At 48.2% G+C, this 17,988-nt stretch overlaps 5 protein-coding genes across 5 annotated transcripts; 3 read left to right on the forward strand and 2 right to left on the reverse strand.

The window, feature by feature from the left end:
* Positions 1-836: 836 nt before the first annotated feature.
* On the forward strand, positions 837-2,152 carry N7506_003227 (uncharacterized protein; the record flags this gene model as incomplete). Its single annotated transcript, XM_056952522.1, has 2 exons — positions 837-995; positions 1,049-2,152. 2 exons carry the CDS (start codon positions 837-839, stop codon positions 2,150-2,152), a joined length of 1,263 nt encoding a protein of 420 aa, XP_056814214.1.
* A 2,241-nt stretch (positions 2,153-4,393) lies between these two features.
* Positions 4,394-6,052, reverse strand: N7506_003228 (uncharacterized protein; the record flags this gene model as incomplete). The annotated part of the gene is made up of 1 exon (XM_056952523.1): positions 4,394-6,052. One exon carries the CDS (start codon positions 6,050-6,052, stop codon positions 4,394-4,396), a length of 1,659 nt encoding a protein of 552 aa, XP_056814215.1.
* Positions 6,053-6,484: 432 nt separating this feature from the next.
* Positions 6,485-6,722, reverse strand: N7506_003229 (uncharacterized protein; the record flags this gene model as incomplete). The annotated part of the gene is made up of 2 exons (XM_056952524.1): positions 6,485-6,538; positions 6,594-6,722. 2 exons carry the CDS (start codon positions 6,720-6,722, stop codon positions 6,485-6,487), a joined length of 183 nt encoding a protein of 60 aa, XP_056814216.1.
* A 2,195-nt stretch (positions 6,723-8,917) lies between these two features.
* Positions 8,918-10,426, forward strand: N7506_003230 (zinc finger CCHC domain-containing protein; the record flags this gene model as incomplete). The annotated part of the gene is made up of 1 exon (XM_056952525.1): positions 8,918-10,426. The coding sequence occupies one exon, from the start codon at positions 8,918-8,920 to the stop codon at positions 10,424-10,426; it is 1,509 nt and encodes a 502-aa protein (XP_056814217.1).
* A 2,829-nt stretch (positions 10,427-13,255) lies between these two features.
* On the forward strand, positions 13,256-13,863 carry N7506_003231 (uncharacterized protein; the record flags this gene model as incomplete). Its single annotated transcript, XM_056952526.1, has 2 exons — positions 13,256-13,521; positions 13,584-13,863. 2 exons carry the CDS (start codon positions 13,256-13,258, stop codon positions 13,861-13,863), a joined length of 546 nt encoding a protein of 181 aa, XP_056814218.1.
* Positions 13,864-17,988: the final 4,125 nt, after the last annotated feature.

A 17,988-nucleotide genomic window follows, 5' to 3' on the forward strand; every position in this document is an offset into this window, starting at 1 on the left:
AGGCGCCAAAGTTGTGGTTATGATAAAGAAAATCAGCCCGAAGCCCGATCATTGTGAGATAAAGCCAAGAATGACACCCAAAGTGTTATATTCATAAACTTGCTCGAGGGTACCTAAATTACGATTTAAAGATCCAATTTACCAAAACGAGATGGATCAGCTCTCAGTCAGTGCAAGTGCCATCGCAATTGCAACACTTGCCGCTCCGACCTTTCATCGCTTTGTCAAAGCTTACCAGGACGTCTTCATGCGGTGAAAATTGAGGTAGTATTGAACCGGAAGGGTAATAATAACCAATACGTGATGCGAGGATTATCCTTGAAATGAGATAAAATTTCTGGACTCTCAATATCTATCGCTAATAACAACGCAAGCCAAGCATAGAAATGCTGAGGGTCGAAAAGGGCGACGCTGGCCCTAGTGTTCCACAAATGCTGAAATAGTTGTGCTGAACATGGCCCGGCTGCGGCAGATCCCGACCGTTTCGATCACCGTCAGCGCCCAACAGCCCTGCCGTCATTTCACACTTCGGTCTGTCCTCAATTCTTCAACAATGTTGCACTCGTAGAAATCTCTTGGACTCCATTTGGGTGTGGAATTGCATGCGTGGCCAAGGCGGACACGATCAGCATGTCAAGTGAAACCATCGTCACTAGCCCCTCACCAACAGAACCTCGAGAATGGCAACCTTGGCTGGATTGGCCACTTTTTGTGGAGACCGTTTTTGAAGCCGGGGCTATTTGTCATACACGGGGGATCTTTTCACTGATAAGAGTTCGCCATCGAGGTTATGCATAATGCACTTCGCCTCGGGATAGTGTTTTCATTCTTGCGAAATGTGCCACATTCTCGACCTCCCTCCCGAGATTGTCATCTGGGTATTTGAGTCACTTGAGAACATAGATGACGCCTTACATTTTGCCCGATCCTGCAAATATGCCTTTTCTGCGTTTGACTCAAACAGCGTCCGATTGAAGATTTTCAGATCAATTATTGTAAGAGCGCCGCTTCTGTTGCGCGATCCGGCGAGTAACTAACGAGAAAGCAGACCAATGCGTCCCAACATCAGCATGATCTTGAGCTCAATCAAGCTGTTCATATGCATGGCCATTTCTCATCTGAATTTTACACCACACCAATAATTCCCGGAAACGCCGCCCGCCGCAGATGGCATCTTAATATGCTGGAGCCTCTGAGATATGGCACAAGTATACCTGATGAGGTTGTTTGGGATATAGTGGCCCGATGGCATGGAATGCGTCTTCTCTTTGTTATTTACCTAGATAAAGCCACAATGGAAGCCTACGTGGGGTCGGTATTTTCATTCACGCCCGGTGTGAATGAACCGGATACAACGGAGGAATCCGCGTTTGAAGGGGATATCCCGAAGCCGTCTCCAAACCCCGAGTCATGCGAGAACAGAACGATTCCAGCTAGCAGACAAGCCAGCTATGAACGATTCTACAAGGCTTTGACAGCCCAATGGATGTCGATTGAGAGGCTCTGGAGGGTCAGAAGTCAGGTGTGGCCGAATGCTCAAAAGTTTGATGACGCATTCGACGCTACCCTAAGACAGTGGATCAACAACCCGGGAAGGCCGATGAAAGAGAAAATAGATATTGCTGAGATCGTTGAGTTCGTATGGGGGTTTCTTGGGCGAAAGACAATTCGTTTCTCCGAGTTTTCTTCTTGGCTGGAAGGTGAAGACGACCTGGTCAGAGACCAATATCTCGACCAAGACGAAAGCAAAGTCGGGAACTGGGGGTTTTTTATACGAAGCATTGTTCAATTCCTGAGGCCTCCGCAAATTCTTCAATTGGTTCTTTCCTATTGGTATCCATCAAGCTGGAATTTCGATCGGTCTGGATTTCTTCGACATTTGGGACTTTTCGACACCTGGGAAGGTGTACTTATCAATGCTCCTCCTTCTCCAAGGTCCGACAGCTGGGTTTCTCTGGATATAGTGAACTATGACGTGGGAAATTCCTTTGCGCACATGGAAAATGGCAAGGAGGTTGAGGAGAATTGGCAAAATTACCGGCAAACTTTATGGTCAAAGGAGATAAAGGGTAAGTTGTTCCTTGAGGGTATACCCGAGCGAGATATCTTGTGTAAAGTTACGGGCGGAGCTGCGTGTCCGCAGGGGTTTTGATTTATTCATTGCTAAGAGGACAGGTGATAATTCATCATCTCCGCTTCTTTTATTAAAATTCGATGCCTTCTTCTTGTTAGCTAGCCGTCAGGAGACGCCTGGAGGGTTCAGACAACACCAATCGGTCACTTCACGGGCTCAGGCAAATCTGTCAGCCAGCCCCGGGCCAGTGCACCCAAGCAATCTATTTATCACTGCCGCAATGCTGCGGTCCAACAGTGTTCCATGACACGTTTCGCCGGCTCGATCAGCTATCCTGACATCGGTCACTAATGTCTGGGCGGGCGAACAAGACTTGACGCTGCAAAATCTCAGCTTTAGTGAAGGGATCGGCCACATTTACTGTGTGTTGTCTGACCAAGGACGAGGAACAAACAGCCGAATGCGTGATCCTGCATTGCAGTCAGTGCCGAGCGCAGGCCCATCTTTCCTGCGCAGAAGAGTGTTTGGAAAAGCGACGTGCAGGCTTTGGCACATCATGCTGTGTGTGGTAAGTAAAGATGGTCTCATTCTGCAATGCCGGGATGCTGATGAATGCAGTCGAAACGAAGGAACTCTGGACGTTTTGAATCGTCCATTTCGAATCCCCTCGGCAAGCGAATCATCAACCGATGGGGAACCTGTCACCGTCAGGTATTCAGTATCAAATGAACCCCATCAGAGTCAACCGCGTCAGGGGTCAGTGGAATCCCCAGGGGTATCAATCAAGCAAAGTGGGCCCCGTCGCTCAGCCAGACTAGCAGGGCTCACCAATCGCGAGATTCTTCTACCTCTACATCGCTTCGCCGGTCGGCATGCCTGAATCCCACTTAGTGTAGGTGATCGCAGTTTGATGAATAGGGGAATTAGCGAAGCGACTGTGAATCACACGCGATAGCACGTGACCAGCAGCAGTGATAGAGTTTTGGAGCAAGCTTAGCATCAAATGGATTAATTCAATTGTTAAACTCCACAAAAAACTACGCGACCGTCGCACATTTGCAACGATGGTAACTCAAAACCGAGTGCCGGTAGATAAAAGCGCACATACCTAACGGCAGCGGCTAAACATTGTGGAGCGCGAAGACGGACCTTGTTGGCAGAATACACAGCTCGCGGGTCGGGAGAGTCTTGACGATTCTATCCGTAGTGCCTCACGAGTCACGTATTAAACTAGCCCGTGTATACTTAATCGACAAATATTGTTAATCTGACTCTGGGAATCAATAGATTGATCCTGGAAACGCCAAAAGCAGTTCTAAGAGCCTTTTATTCCCTGGGAATTCCTCTTTAGCTCCTGGAGCTATGTCCTGTTTCTAGGAAACCGAGGTCTACCCCTGGGATCTTCACTCTACTGAATACGAACTGGCCTTGGGAATGCTGTCAGAGATACACATGAAGCATGGAGAAATGATCTGCGCGGGACCCACATGGTGTATATGGGTTCCCCTGAACGCGAGGAAGCTACCTTTCTTTTGCTTCCTCGCGCTACGTCTTGTATCTGTTGTTGTTCAGAGGTATAAATTGACTATTTCAGAGTGATACATGAGCCTATATATACAACAATGAGCCAAGTTGATTGGAAACCAACTTGGTCGTCTGTATAGACACTTCGGAGCTAATTCCGACGGTGCGGCTTGGTTCCTGATCTGCACCAGCCTCATATCACAACACGTCGAGCAAATGATCCATGCTTCAGGCTACGATAGACTGCCACCTTGCACGACACAATGTGCATATACTCGCAGTCCTCGAACAACGCATCCTTCCCCCGTGGAAGATCATGATTCGACATGAACAAGGAAAGCAGTGGCAGACGAAAATGACATCGGTTGCGACAAGCCTAGTCAGCAATCCCGCTCTGAAGGGTGCTAGGCCCAAGTCGGTACGGTATCTTTCTCCTCTCCGCCAATACTTAAAATTGAGGGTACGGTACATCATCTCCATGCTTGGTACGGTCACGTGTTTGTAGCAAAGGTCACTTTCAGTACGGACAAGCTTTTGGCAAATGAGGTATTTTCAAACACTAGAATGCGCATGAGCGCCTCGGAAATTGACCCCTGACGTTCTTTTCTCCTTTTTAGGTGTGCGTTGATTTATCGCTCAATTGGTTCCCTTTTCAGATGAGAGCGCGAAGAAAAGAAGGAGATACGACTTAGATAGCGGACCGAATGTGGTCCAGTTGGGACCTGCATCCTTGCACAGATGTGATCGACTTTTGGTATTAGCACGTATAGAGACCACTCAAATGATCATTTCAATTTATCTTCTCTGTTCTAAAAGAGCAAGGAGCTTGTCTTGCAGTTCCTTATAGTCCGCTTCTCTCTTTTTCTCCCTGTCCTTCTGTTCCACCTCTCGCCTTTCTTCTCGTAGCTTCTGCTGTTCCAATTGAACGAGAAGCTTCTCTTCTCTCCCCTTCTGTTCTGCCGCCCGCTTCTCTTCTCGTTCCTTCTGATCTGCCAGCTGCTGTTGTAGGGTTTGCACCATCATACGTAGCTCTGGTTGTAGACCACGATTCTGCGAAGACGCTGCTCGGCGATAGCCCGGGCGTTCCTGCAATCCAACCATCGACACCTGAGAGTCAAGCTCATCAACATCGATACCAGAAACATCTTCGTCTGGGTCCGGAACTTCCTCTAGTATCCGCATCAATCTATCGGTATGAATAGGCAGAAATTCACGGTCCAAGTTCTCCACAAACTGATAACATGTCCATCGAGTTTCTTTGACCCAGACGTTGGGTTGCGCAACAGGCCAACGATAGAATGATACCTTGCCATCATGAATTTCCGGGTAGTAACCATATATTCGAAAGCCTTCGAGCTCATGCGATATTGAAAAGCCCAGAATCCGCCGATGCACCTCTTCCGTGCAGCCGGCGGCTTGGCACAAAGAGACCACAGCTCGCAGAGCAATGCACATACTATGCATGTTCTGCCGATCGGCAAGTTCCAGCGCCTGGTTCCCACATTTGATTTCTGCGGTCAAGTATGGGAAGTACATGTCCTCTCGCACCGTGTAGGGCGATTTCTCGTCAGGCTTGATCCCGAGTTTGCGCCGCTGGCTCTCGGAAAAAGCCGACCATCTCAAGCCTCGTGCGTGATCAGGCTGAGGTTTCGGACCATAGATTGGCTCGGTCTTCAGCCAGGGATCATTGTACCCATCAATCACATCCTTCAAAGATTGGTTCCCTCGAATGTATTGATTCTCCGCGGATGGCATAATGAGAGGGTGCAGGTCCACCAACAGACGCGCTTCGGATCGATTCTGCAACGCATTATGGAAATCTGTGCTATACTCGTCTTCGAGCAGTGTGCCGGTGGGTGGTTCGATGGGCTGACTGAGAAGACGCTCACAGAGCGCGATATCCTCGGATATCGGGCCGGTAGAGGACTGTCGCATGAAGCATCCTTTGGTCTCCAGGATGGTGACATAATTGACAGCTCTATATGCATATGACCTGGTGTCCCGAGCCGAACTGCTCTCGCTGTTGTCCGATGAGACCGACCGAGCACGCCCTCGATCCGTTGAGATCGAACGCGATCGGGATCGTTTTGACGCGGGTTGGCTCATCACCTCAAGCGCGTCAGTCTCCGATGGTGCAGGGATCCAGTGGTAGATGTCGTCCAGAAGCTCGTCAGTGGTATTCGTGAGGGACGTTGGAGTGGTAGTTCGGTGTTCGAGAGGATCAGGTTGCTGGGCAGTCAGTGTGATGAATATCGCACTTTGAGGGTCAAAACATACTTTACTATCACAGTCAGGGGAGAAGGGAGAAAGCGGTTGCTGCGCTTTGCTGTGCTCGTGCTCTTTCTTCCAAAGCTCTGGATTCGTGCTTGGGCTTTCTCGCCGGCGCGCTTTTGCTAGTCGCACGTCGCCATCACTGTTGTAGCCATGTAACTCAGACGGTGCCTCGCGTTTCATGATGTCGATCTGGCCAATACAAGAAGATCATTGTCGCCGTCAAAAAGCACCCATCAGCTAGGATTTTCCGTTGTTGCGTTTCATGAAGGAGCCCGACATCGAGTGGTAATGAATGTTCGGTTTGGCGCGCGGCATGGCCTCTTGGCGTGGGCCTGTGCGCGATGATATTTTATCCACTGGCCCTTCATTACGGACCCGCTCGTGCCATTCCACACATCAACTCCACGAAAACAATTCTGTAGCCCAGATCACGTTGGCGTAGTTGATGCCAACAATATGGTCTATGGAAGGGCTCTCTATCTTTTGGCTCGGTCTATCCATGTTTCAACTCTTGAATTTGAAATCAATGAATTCTACAGAATGAAGAAGAAGATAGGGCATAAAGACGTCATTGAGCTGACAAAAAGTGTGCAGAGGAGAATGGCTATTTTTCTATGAAATGATTATAGTCTGATTGAGAGTTTCCGGATCATGATACGGGCCAGCCTATCACAAAGGTCAACACAATACCAGCTGACAATGGTGATCAAGTTTGACTCACCCCAATAAGTGTGGTATGAGCCACGTTGACCTGAGCCTGACCTACCGCAAAAGCGGAGGGGACTGTGACCGTGAAGTTCTGGTAAGGTGGCAAGTAGGTCTCGTGGTACGCAGGGTCGGAACAGCCCATTGTAAATGATGCAGCCCATGATGCTGCTGGAAGGTCGGCAGGCTCTGCTGGGGCAAGAGGCAAGACAAATAGCGACGGCCATCTCTATCGAGCCAGTCAAGGAGTTCTGAATGCGGCTAGAGAATGATAATCCACTCAAAGTCCGTGCCTCTGATGAAGAGCTAATGTTGTCATAGGCATTTTTTTGAGTTTGAGAACGACCGCAGGATTTTTTGTGTGAAATGAAAACCTGATAAGATGGGATTTCCCCAGCAAAAGGACTCCTACTACAGTACTTTCTGAGCTAAAGAACGCAAGTTTTGAGGGCGGCGTGCGTCATTTTTTGAGATAATGTCTCTATGCTTGCTCACTGTTATACGCAGGGAATGAAGGCTAGTACACTATAGCTGCATTCAACTTCCTCCAACGGCTCATTGTGGCAATGGCGAGTCGCAAAAAGGGACGAGTGAAGCAAAAATAGGCCACAGGGTGGACTCCTCGAAAATACTGCTGCCGTTCACTTCAACGCATTGTTGTCATGCAAGCACACCGACGAATCAATATCATCAACGATCACCCTCGCCATCACGCACCCTCGTCAACTGCATAGCGCTCCAGCTCAAGATACCTCTGTTTCAGTGCACTTATATGGCCACCACCAATATGATGTCTTGACTGAATACTGTCCGGCCTATCTACGCTCCATTGGAGATTTGCGATACGTATATCATAAAAAGACATTTTAAGCGTCTAGAAATTATCCAGATGAAGGCGCTGGGCAAAAGAGGTATCAATTTCTTGAAGCAAGTTGCTAGTCCAGTCCAAGGTGATATGCTGCCCAAGGTGTCCTTTTGAGAGTCCATCATCTACCACGCCACTGTGTGAGACTTTTACTGATCTCTGCAAGTCCGATCTACTTCATAATATGCATTAGTATGGTATAGGTAGCAACCGTTTCAGTGCGACAGTATCTAATGCCAGTTTTAGAAAGTCAATAGACCCTGGGGGTTCAATTAGATTTCAGGAACTAGTCTGCTTGCTCACTCCCAAGAGATCGGACTCATTTCGCGGGCCCGTGAACAAATGAACATCCATCAAATATGATGTGTTTAAAGAGTGCAAGTTAGTTGCTCCGGAAATGGTATAGCTCCATGACATCGTACTTACCCTGTAAGATGATCCCAATATCAGCTTCAAAGTAATGTTTCGGTGACAGCTCTATCAGCCCTGTGAGTGCACATCCTGGCCCTAAGAGCTCTCTTGCTCCCCGGGGGCTTTAGTGCCGTTTCTGGGCCAAAGAAGCAGCTTCTGGGAGCCACGTAGCCCCCAGGAATTCCGACGTAGCTTCTGGGGTCTAGTACTTTTACCTCGGGGAACCAAAGTCATGTTCCTTTTGACAGTTTAATCACCTCCTGGAACCTGAAGTGCGGCTCCTTGGCCGATGGCTTAGCCTTTCCTGGAGTAATCGGATGACGCAGATTTGTGCGCAGGTCTGGTGAAGGTATCTTGTGAGGGCTTTCCCCGACCTCAGAGGGCAGAATGTTGACTCTAGGATCCAGAAGTAGGGTCCCAGGAGCGCGACAGCTCCCAGATTCAGCCAATTTGTTCCCAACACCAGTTCGTATCCGGTCAGGATCGTAGACTGGAAATCCCAGGGGGTAGAACTCGGTTTCCTGGAAACGGAAAATGGCCCCAGGAGCTAAAGACAAGTTCCTAGAGAATATACAGCTCCTAGGATTGCTTTTGGCGTTTCCAGGATTAATGTGAGGGTTTGTCAGGGATTCACATGAAGTATACAGGATGTTTGGAGAAATGATCTGCGGGACCCACATGGTGCTTATGGGTTCCCCTGAACGCGAGGAAGCTCGTTCCTTTTGCTTCCTCGCGCTACGTCTTGTATCTAGAGTCGACTATAGCTTTCTTTAATATTGATCACTCATCTACGGATACGTGAGACCCTCACATTACGTAGCGCCAACCTTGATAACCGACGACAACAAAGACAACCGACGACAACAAAGACAACCGACGACAACAAAGACAACCGACGACAACAAAGACAACCGACGACAACAAAGACAACCGACGACAACAAAGACAACCGACGACAACAAAGACAACCGACGACAACAAAGACAACCGACGACAACAAAGACAACCGACGACAACAAAGACAACCGACGACAACAAAGACAACCGACGACAACAAAGACACAATGACGTCCAAATCTAACGAAGCCCTTAGCGCTCGAGGGCCTGAGGATATGGAACGGAGAGGAAGAACAAGAAGAGAAACCGTGATGGCACAAGAAGCCACCGTCGTCGACGATGACGGATCTGACGACGACGACTACCAGCCTAGTAATGAAGACGACAGGACAGTACTGCCCGAAAATGCGGGCACGACCCCGATGATTGATGCGTTTGACTACGTGAGCCCGAATCACCCGCTACGTCCTGCTCGAGCGATCTGTGTTCTAGATAGAGCGCAACAATTGGCACGATTGCGACACCATTTCGAGTTCTGGTGGGACGTTATGCTCGCCATGGACAAACAAGCCAAAATGAATACAAACCAAGTGACCGATGATTTGATTCGTGAAGAAGTCATACGTTTAGGCGAAGACAACCGAGAACTGCGACGTGAAAGAGACCGTATGACGGTGCAACGAGATTTGGCAGAGAAGCGAGTCGAGGAACTGGCCTCGAAGTTGGACGGAGCTTACCGAGAGCGAGACCAGTCAATCAATACGTTGATGAATACGGCGAGACAAACGACGCCGGTTCCGGAAAGAAACACCAACAGCCGTGTTCCCCGACGCGATGTCTCCCTGGAGGCTCGGACTGAACCGATACGACGAGACGGTTCCCACTTGCTTTACTCCAGTCCGGGACGTTTCGATAATCCAAAGTTTCCTGATGCGCCTGTATTTTCAGGAGATCGCGGCGCGTTTGATAGCTGGAGAGACAAGGTGTATGACAAGCTGAGTAACAGCGCCGCTCAGTACCCAAATGAAGAGCAACGAATTGCCTATATTCGCAGCCGCACTGACGGTATCGCCTATCAACAAATCCGAGCCCAATGTCGACCCGACCATCCGCGCAGCTTTCGGTCTGCTGAAGATGCATTGGAAGCTCTAGAAAAGATTTACGGCGATAAAAACAAGAGAAAACGGGCCATCAACGAACTGCGCACCCTGCGTATGGGAAGAAGGACCTTTGATGACTTCTATGCCGACTTCGCCCGCTGCGCTGCGGAAGTTGGATATGCTGAAGATGCTATGATACCACTACTCGAAAACGCGATCTCAAACGAGTTGGCCCGACAAGTCATCGGGTTGCAGAAACCCGCAGACTTTTACGACCTGGTAGATTTCTATCGAGATGTTGATCACGAGATGCGTGATTACGAAAGAAGGTTGCCAAGCCGTGTCGTTGGCACCGGCCGAACCAATCAGCAATACGAAAAATCACGTCCAAGACAGACACCCTTCGCCACACGATCTGAAGGCTATGTTCCGCGCCCGGTAGATCGCGCCTTGCTTGCTCAGCATGGCCGATGCTACAAGTGCGGTGAGCATGGACACCGAATCCACGAGTGCACAAACCCGCAGATGAAGGAGATGCCACGCCTTGGTCGCGGAACAGCGAAGGTAAACCATGCGACGATGGAATCCGACATCGACGATGAGAGCACCATCGTTGAGGGAAAAGAGATGTCCTAGATCGAAGTCGCGATTTAGGACGGACGAAGTACGAAGTACGATCAATAAGAATCTCCGCTTGCTCTGTGCGGCAGCAGAGGGTGAAACTCGATGGTAATCACCTCATCCTGCCATGCACTCTGCACAAGGACGGAAAGGATGTGCAGATAGATGCTCTTGTCGATAGCGGAGCAAATGGAATGGCTTTTATTGATCAAACCTTTGCGCAAAAACACGATTTGAAACTGGAACTGTTACGTCACCCGCGACGGCTCGAGGTCGTTGACGGAAGACAATCGGTCGCGGGGCGGATCACCCATATGACACGGATACCCATGAACATACAGGGGCACAGAGAGACTCTGCCCTGTTTTGTGACCAAGTTGAGCCAGCAACCGATTGTGCTCGGAATCCCTTGGCTGAAGCTCCACGATGTGACAATCTCATGGAAAAAGAACACGTTGACATTCGATTCTGCACACTGTCACGAACACTGTGGAGTGAAGAAGAGGATTGTGATCTGTGGAATCACGAAAGAAGATCCAATGAAGAAACCGACGAAAGATACCGAAAAGAATACGCTCGACATTCGCATGATTGGAGCGTCCCCCTTTCTCTACCTAACAGACAAAGCAAGAAAGAAATCCGAAGACTTCACCATCTTCGCTGCCTCGATGGCAGATATCGAGAAAGCACTGGCGCCTAAGACCAAAATTGAACCCAAAGAAAAACTACCGCCGGAATACCATGAGTTTCTCGACGTGTTTACGCAGACAGAAGCCGACAAGCTCCCACCGCACCGCGCCTACGACCACAAAATACGGACAACATCCCCGAATGGGACATGAACCGCCCCAAGGAACACGAAAACTACCTGCGAAGCAACATATGGATATCAGCACCGCGGACGCCTTCGCCAACGAAATGGCGAGATTGACAGAAATACCACGTTTGGAGATGACCATGGCTCAAGCGCAACATGCCGAGTACGCGAATGAGAACCGAATGCCAGCACCACAGTATCGTGAGGGAGACGAAGTGTGGCTAGAGACAAGAAATTTGAGTATAGAAAGACCAGCCAGAAAACTCTCGGAGAAGTTCATTGGGCCGTTTCGAATTACAGAAGTCATGGGCCCAGTCACGTACCGGTTGGAGCTTCCCCCAGCGATGAGAATTCACGACGTGTTCCACACGAGCTTGCTCCGCCCAGCAGCTTCGGATCCCCTCCCTAGCCAGAACGAATCTACTCAACCCCGAATCAGATTGAAGAAAGATAACACTGAGAGAAGAGAGTGGATGGTTGAAAAGATACTGGATTCACGCATCACCACGAATCGACATGGAAAGAGAAGACTGGAGTACTACGTCAGATGGAAAGGCTACCCTCCTTCGTGGCGACCCCAACAGGACCTGGTCCCGGGGGAGTGGCGAACTCTTGTACGAGTTCCACAGTCAGCATCCGGATCGGCCTTCGCCTAGTGAGCTTTGGCGTCGCAGGAGCTCCTAGTTGTTTAGGAGGGGGTAATGTCAGGGATTCACATGAAGTATACAGGATGTTTGGAGAAATGATCTGCGGGACCCACATGGTGCTTATGGGTTCCCCTGAACGCGAGGAAGCTCGTTCCTTTTGCTTCCTCGCGCTACGTCTTGTATCTAGAGTCGACTATAGCTTTCTTTAATATTGATCACTCATCTACGGATACGTGAGACCCTCACAGGGTTTCACGTATACGTAGATGGGGACTGAGTTTCGTAGATGAATAATCAATATAATAGTTCCCAGAGTCAGATTAGTGGGTCTGGGAGCCGTTGCACTACTAGGGTAGCATCTCTGAATCCTAGAGTCAATATTCTGCCTCCCAAGGTAGTTTGTTAACTTACAAAAACTTTTCAACAAACCTACGCACAAATGTGAGACATTCAACCACTCCCATAAGGCTTAACCATATTCCTCAGAACCGTACTTGAGGTTCCTGGAGTTGATGAAACTGTCAGCAGGAACATGACTTTGGTTCCCTGAGATGTGAAGGTACAAGGCCCCAGAAGTTCCATTAGGTTTCCTGGGGACTATAAGACTCCTACAAGCGGCGCATATCTTCCCAGAAACCTTCCAGAGGCTTATGGGAGCGAGGGAATTCACAGGGCCAAGATGTATGATCCTAGCATGGATAGTAACGCCGACAGGAACATGACCGACTCTTGATAGTGAAGATGAATAGACTGACAAGCCACGTACGCTTCATTGGGGTATGATAAATTCAAAGCCACCGTGTTGGAGTCTACACAAACACCTAGTTAGTAGATGCTTACAAAAACGGATGGTTAACTAGTCAACGGCCCCGCAAAATATATCCAATGTCTTGGGAGTAAACCGGCTCCTGGAATTACCCTAAGCTCCTAGGACTTTTTCCTTTGTCAATTCTTGCCTAATTTATGGTGAAATCGATTGGTCGCTGTAAATGGCCATATCAGTGCATCTTGTGGAACAATTTTGACCTGGAAGCAAGGCCGTAGGTGTAGAAACGCATTAATACAGGTACCCCGACCTACCCTTTTCATATTTACTATCCGTGATATCGCTCGACCCATTTCTTCCACTGACCGATCTACCTTTCCTTGACAACAGAATCCAACGGCCTGTGCTATCATTTGACAATATCATTCGATTTTACTTCAAACAACCAATTTCTCCAGGTCGGAGTCAACCACGGTAACATTTATACGCCTACCGACCCGAGTTCAGTCGCTCATTCGCAAGGCCCCCCGACACCCAATGTGGACGGCAAAATTGATTCTACCACTCAAATAACTCTGTCGCAGGCTCTGGTCAGAGCTCGAAGATGCCTTGACATGATTCAGCACGCAGTGTCTCAAAATACCCAAACTGCAGTGGCTGCGGAGCGCCTGAGCAGTCTTCTTCTGGGCATCGCAAAACTCGACCCTGAACAGTGTGGCTCTCTGGAAAAAGGGGCTATCACCACTGTCTTTTCACTTTCGTACTGCTGCATCATGGAATGCTACGAGCTCAGACCTACTCCGCTGGCAATCTCGTCTCTAGGCAATCAACTTGACGCCTGCAACTTGGCTCTTCAGTGTGTGTATGGGGCAGCTACGATGTATGTTTCAGATTATTGATTCGATGTTGACAGCTTGAATTCTAACAAGATCGGTGTTCTAGGGATCAAGGTGATAGGAGATCGGTATCCCCACAGCAACAGAAAGTCAAGGAGGCCATCGAGCAAATGGACAACCTGAGAGCCAAGTTTTTAGACAAATTGAAGCAACACGAGGCGGCCATATACCGTTCTCAGGCGGTTCTTGAAATCTTCAAAGCAAAACGTATGCCTGATCGTGCGGCGAGATTTGAGGGCATGCATGTGAGCTTCGGTGGAGAAAACCGTGGTATCCAAGCCGTTGAGTATCATGGAAGGACGGAACGCATTACCTTTCCTCTCTAGATGACATAGGAAGTTGAATAAACTCGGTGAGATATCCATATTCTATGCTGTATCTGTGTGAATCTATGAATACATATTTGCTATCTGTATGGCCGGTCGCAGAGATCACATGCCTGACAAAGATTACACTTGGTCCATAATTTTAGCCATGGAATATATGAATACCAAGTAAACAAAATATCATAAACCAAATAGTGATGGGTCGGCGCCTGTCTGGCACCAATTGTAAGGCGAGTGGAGCGAACCACCGAGATTGAATCCCAACCGGTCCTATACACAGCAAACTACGGAGCACAGCGAAGCGCAAAATAATATCTTAAATGCACTCATATCTTCCTACTCGTTCACACTAATAGGATAGTGGTTTAATATAGCACCTGCGACCTTGGAGGGGATCACAAATCAGGCCATAGAGGGCCTTGCAGACACAATTGAATTAGATATAGTCCGACCATTTCTAATCCCCTGTTTGTGCACCATACCGAAGACCGGCAGATTTCAACCCGCATCCTCATTTCTTGATCTGAGATGGATTATGTACATGGTTTAGCTAGGTGGCGAATTTAGGAAACGATAAATTTTCTAGCAATATAATGCGGCCCTGACTCTTGAGCGCATTAAATTTGACTTGCGACATTATTATTTGCTCTGCATCTTGTTTAGTGTTCAAAATTTCACAATTCCTGGGAACCACAACAAAGCATCAACAATGTTGGCAAAAGCGAACAGGTGGCTTTCAGCAGGCCTCATATAGTATAGGTACCCGGGCCCTTCATATTCTGCTGCCAACTAGATCTTCAAGTGACCAGACAAGCCTAGAGGGCTATAAATCTCTCGACCCCGACGCCTTTGCACTATATGATAATTTCGAATCGCTCAGCAGTCGAGCAGGCGTTGTGTTCGAGACTACCTGAGACTTCTTGACCAGGACCATTTGAGTTCTCCTTTACATGCTCTCGAGCTTTTATTCTCCAAGCGCGGCTGCTTCCATGAGAATGAAACCCACCCCTGGCTGTTCAGACATTGGCCCCGAGTTTGACCGCCTAAAAAACATCAAGAGGATTTCCCTCAATGCAAAGCTTGTGGCCTTTGTCGAAAAGGCTCATTCATCGATTCAGGAACGAGGACGTTTCAAGCAACGGGATTATTACAAGAGATCTCTCCTTCATTACGCTGCCATGGGGAACTGTACAAACCTCCTTCAACATCTCCTACAAAGCAAGCCAAATGTTGATTCTCGAGATCAGTGGGGGCGGACACCACTCTCCTGGGCTGCTGAGTATGGCTCATTGGCTGTTGTGAAAATTCTACTGGAGCAAGGAGCAAACGTCAACGCATTAGATTACGAGGGCGGCGCACCGTTGACATGGCTGATTCACACCGGCAACCCTGAAATTGGAAAGCAGGAGGACACTGAGGCGTACCTAAGAGAGAGAGGCGCGACAGAAGGGAAATTGAGAGGCATCAAGTTCGCCTGGGTCTGGGTTTTGCATTATACTCACTTAATCCGACACGTTCGCCCGCACATCTAAGGCTCCCGATGACATAGAGCCAGCTGATATTGTGCTCTACTATGACGGCCATCAGATAAGGGTCATAGTTGTGGAAGGCGGGTTTCACAGACACTCTTGCTTTCTTTTTTTATTTGAGTTCAGTATTTTTGAAGTGGAAATAAAAAGCAACAATGCAGATTTGCGCGGAATGTTTGGAACATCCGTATGTATTCTATTAGTAAACATCCTATTCTTGCATGGCAGTCCAAGATAGTAGGGCAAGGGATACATGTGCTAGTTTCCACTTTAGCCCGTAAAGAAACTGGTATGTTTGACCCCAAACTGTCTACTAGAAGACTTTGAGTTCATGGTCGTTTGCGTCGACAATTTGCGTGAGTGCATCAACTAGAACTAGGTCTTGCAAATTTTATCTCGTATGGCAAAGCCCCTGAGCGTTGCTTGAAAACAGGATGAGACGACATATTCATTATTTATTCTTTCTAGGCTATACTGTAAAGTCAAGCTAGCTTATCATATAATAGATAGAATGACATATGTCCTGGAGATGACTCCGTGTCTGATAGACTATGCCAAAGCTTCTCTGAGGTAGGGTGTTATGCAACTTGACCGCCAGCCTATTTCCTGGGCTGGACCACAATGGTAAAGGCTATAAGAATTCCATCCCTCTTGTCTTGAATCAAGCATACACTAGACTTTCCCAATGCGTTTCGAATGGGCTACTGTACAGAGATAGTAGTCAATACTATGCACTGCTTAATATTCTACCGTGACGTGCCTTCTAGAGCCTCGTGGGGTTTGCTATCTCATTCATAAATGGATTGCGAGTTCTCATATTATCACTTCGCTGGTGCTTCTAAGGATTTTCATTTCCTTCGTGGTTCCAATATACTCGTAAACAAGGAACGATCCATTTCCTAAGGCAGAAGGCGAGAAGCTAAAGCTGTACTATAGAACGCCCGGGGAACACTTGAATGATCATCCTCTTGATCAAAGCCCGCGTAGCACCTCTCTTCGTTGCGCCATTCCTTCTCAGATAATCTATTGTGGCTGCTTGATTTGGGCCCCTACCCGCTTCTATCAGCCACGACAACGGTGATGTATACATATCGTCCATGGAGTTAATCTCCACCCCATTGTCCAGCAAAAGTTTCACCGCACGCAATGCACTGTATTGCGCGGCCCAGGAGAGAGGCGTCCGCTTGTTCTGATCGAGGTCATCTTTGGCTGTCCCATCTTGGAGGAGATAAAGAAGGAGCTCGGCACAGTCACCCATTGCAGCATAGTGAATGAGAGACCTTTTAAAAGGTCCTCGCAGGTTGTATATCCCTTTGTATTTGAGTGTTGCTTGTGCATCTTGAAGAAATGCCATAATGTCTTCATCAAAGCATATCTCTTTGATGCCTTTTAGGCGTTGAAATTCACCGTCAATGATGGTCAAGGAGCGAGAAGGAATTGTCATAGTGATCGCAGGCACTCCGAGAAGGAGATATGAAGAGAGAAAAGAGGTTATTTGCTCATCAAGGAAGTGGAAAGATGGAGGATTTTAAAGACGTTGGGATCTTCCTCTTCGTATAGCGAGTGTTGAAGGTGCACATCCCTCAGATGTGCTAGAAAAGGCCTGTTTAGCAACGCAAATTGCATAGGTGATGGATATCGTCAATTTAAATCGTTATTGATTTTGCCTCCGCGAGGTAGGTATTTAAGTATTCAGATTTAACGAGTTACTGAGGGTTGGCACACCGGATTCAAACTCAATGGTAAGGTAAAAGAGGAGGGAGGTGATCATCCCTTCATTCGTTTTCCAGCGTGGGTATCAAGCCCGATGAACAACCTGACCGGTTCGATATCCAAGTTCTAGCATGGTCTGAATTCTGCGTCTGCCTCAGCGCGGGTAAAGTGGCGGACAGTTATCGCCGCACTTGACATTAGTGGTGCTCAAGAGTCGTGCCCGCTATTATCGAATGCTTTTGGACCGCATGAAAATAGTGAAACGTTGTCTAGTTACATCAAATTATGACCATTGGCGCGTTGAGAAGTTGAGGCGAGACCTGCCGGATGTTTCTAGCAATGATAAGGCTTCCACAATATCATGCATTTTACGGATGGCCATTTTTCTGGGGCAGATAGATGGCCAGAAGATCAATCGTTCGCAAGATCCAGTGAGAACCGCAGACGGTATATATGCTTAAGACTCTTCCATCACCACTGGCGAGGACTTGCAGATATTGTCAGAAGCCTCTCCAATAGCCTCACCTCCTGCGACTATCGATTCGATACTTTGTGACCTCTAAGTCGGCTGCGGGATGGGTACCCGCAAACTGATATCACCTACGCCAGACACCAAACAGCACCGGATACAGAGCGTTCATAAACAAAACCAGCAGATTGTCCAAAGCCAGGACCATGTCAAATCTGAGCGACTCTATGGCACTCATTCCCCAGCAAAGATACTTGAGCTCCCCACCGAGTTGCTATATGATGTCCTAGATTATTTATCTACGGAGGATTTGGTGTCATTCGCATTTTGTCGATGGGATCTGTTTCAGGCTCTGATCGGCTTCATCGAAAGCAAGGCAAGAACATCACTACAAAGCCTTGGCCATCTTGTTAC

Source organism: Penicillium brevicompactum, assembly GCF_028827555.1.
Source record: "Penicillium brevicompactum strain IBT 35665 chromosome Unknown utg000002l_segment0_segment0, whole genome shotgun sequence".
NCBI lineage: Eukaryota > Fungi > Ascomycota > Eurotiomycetes > Eurotiales > Aspergillaceae > Penicillium > Penicillium brevicompactum.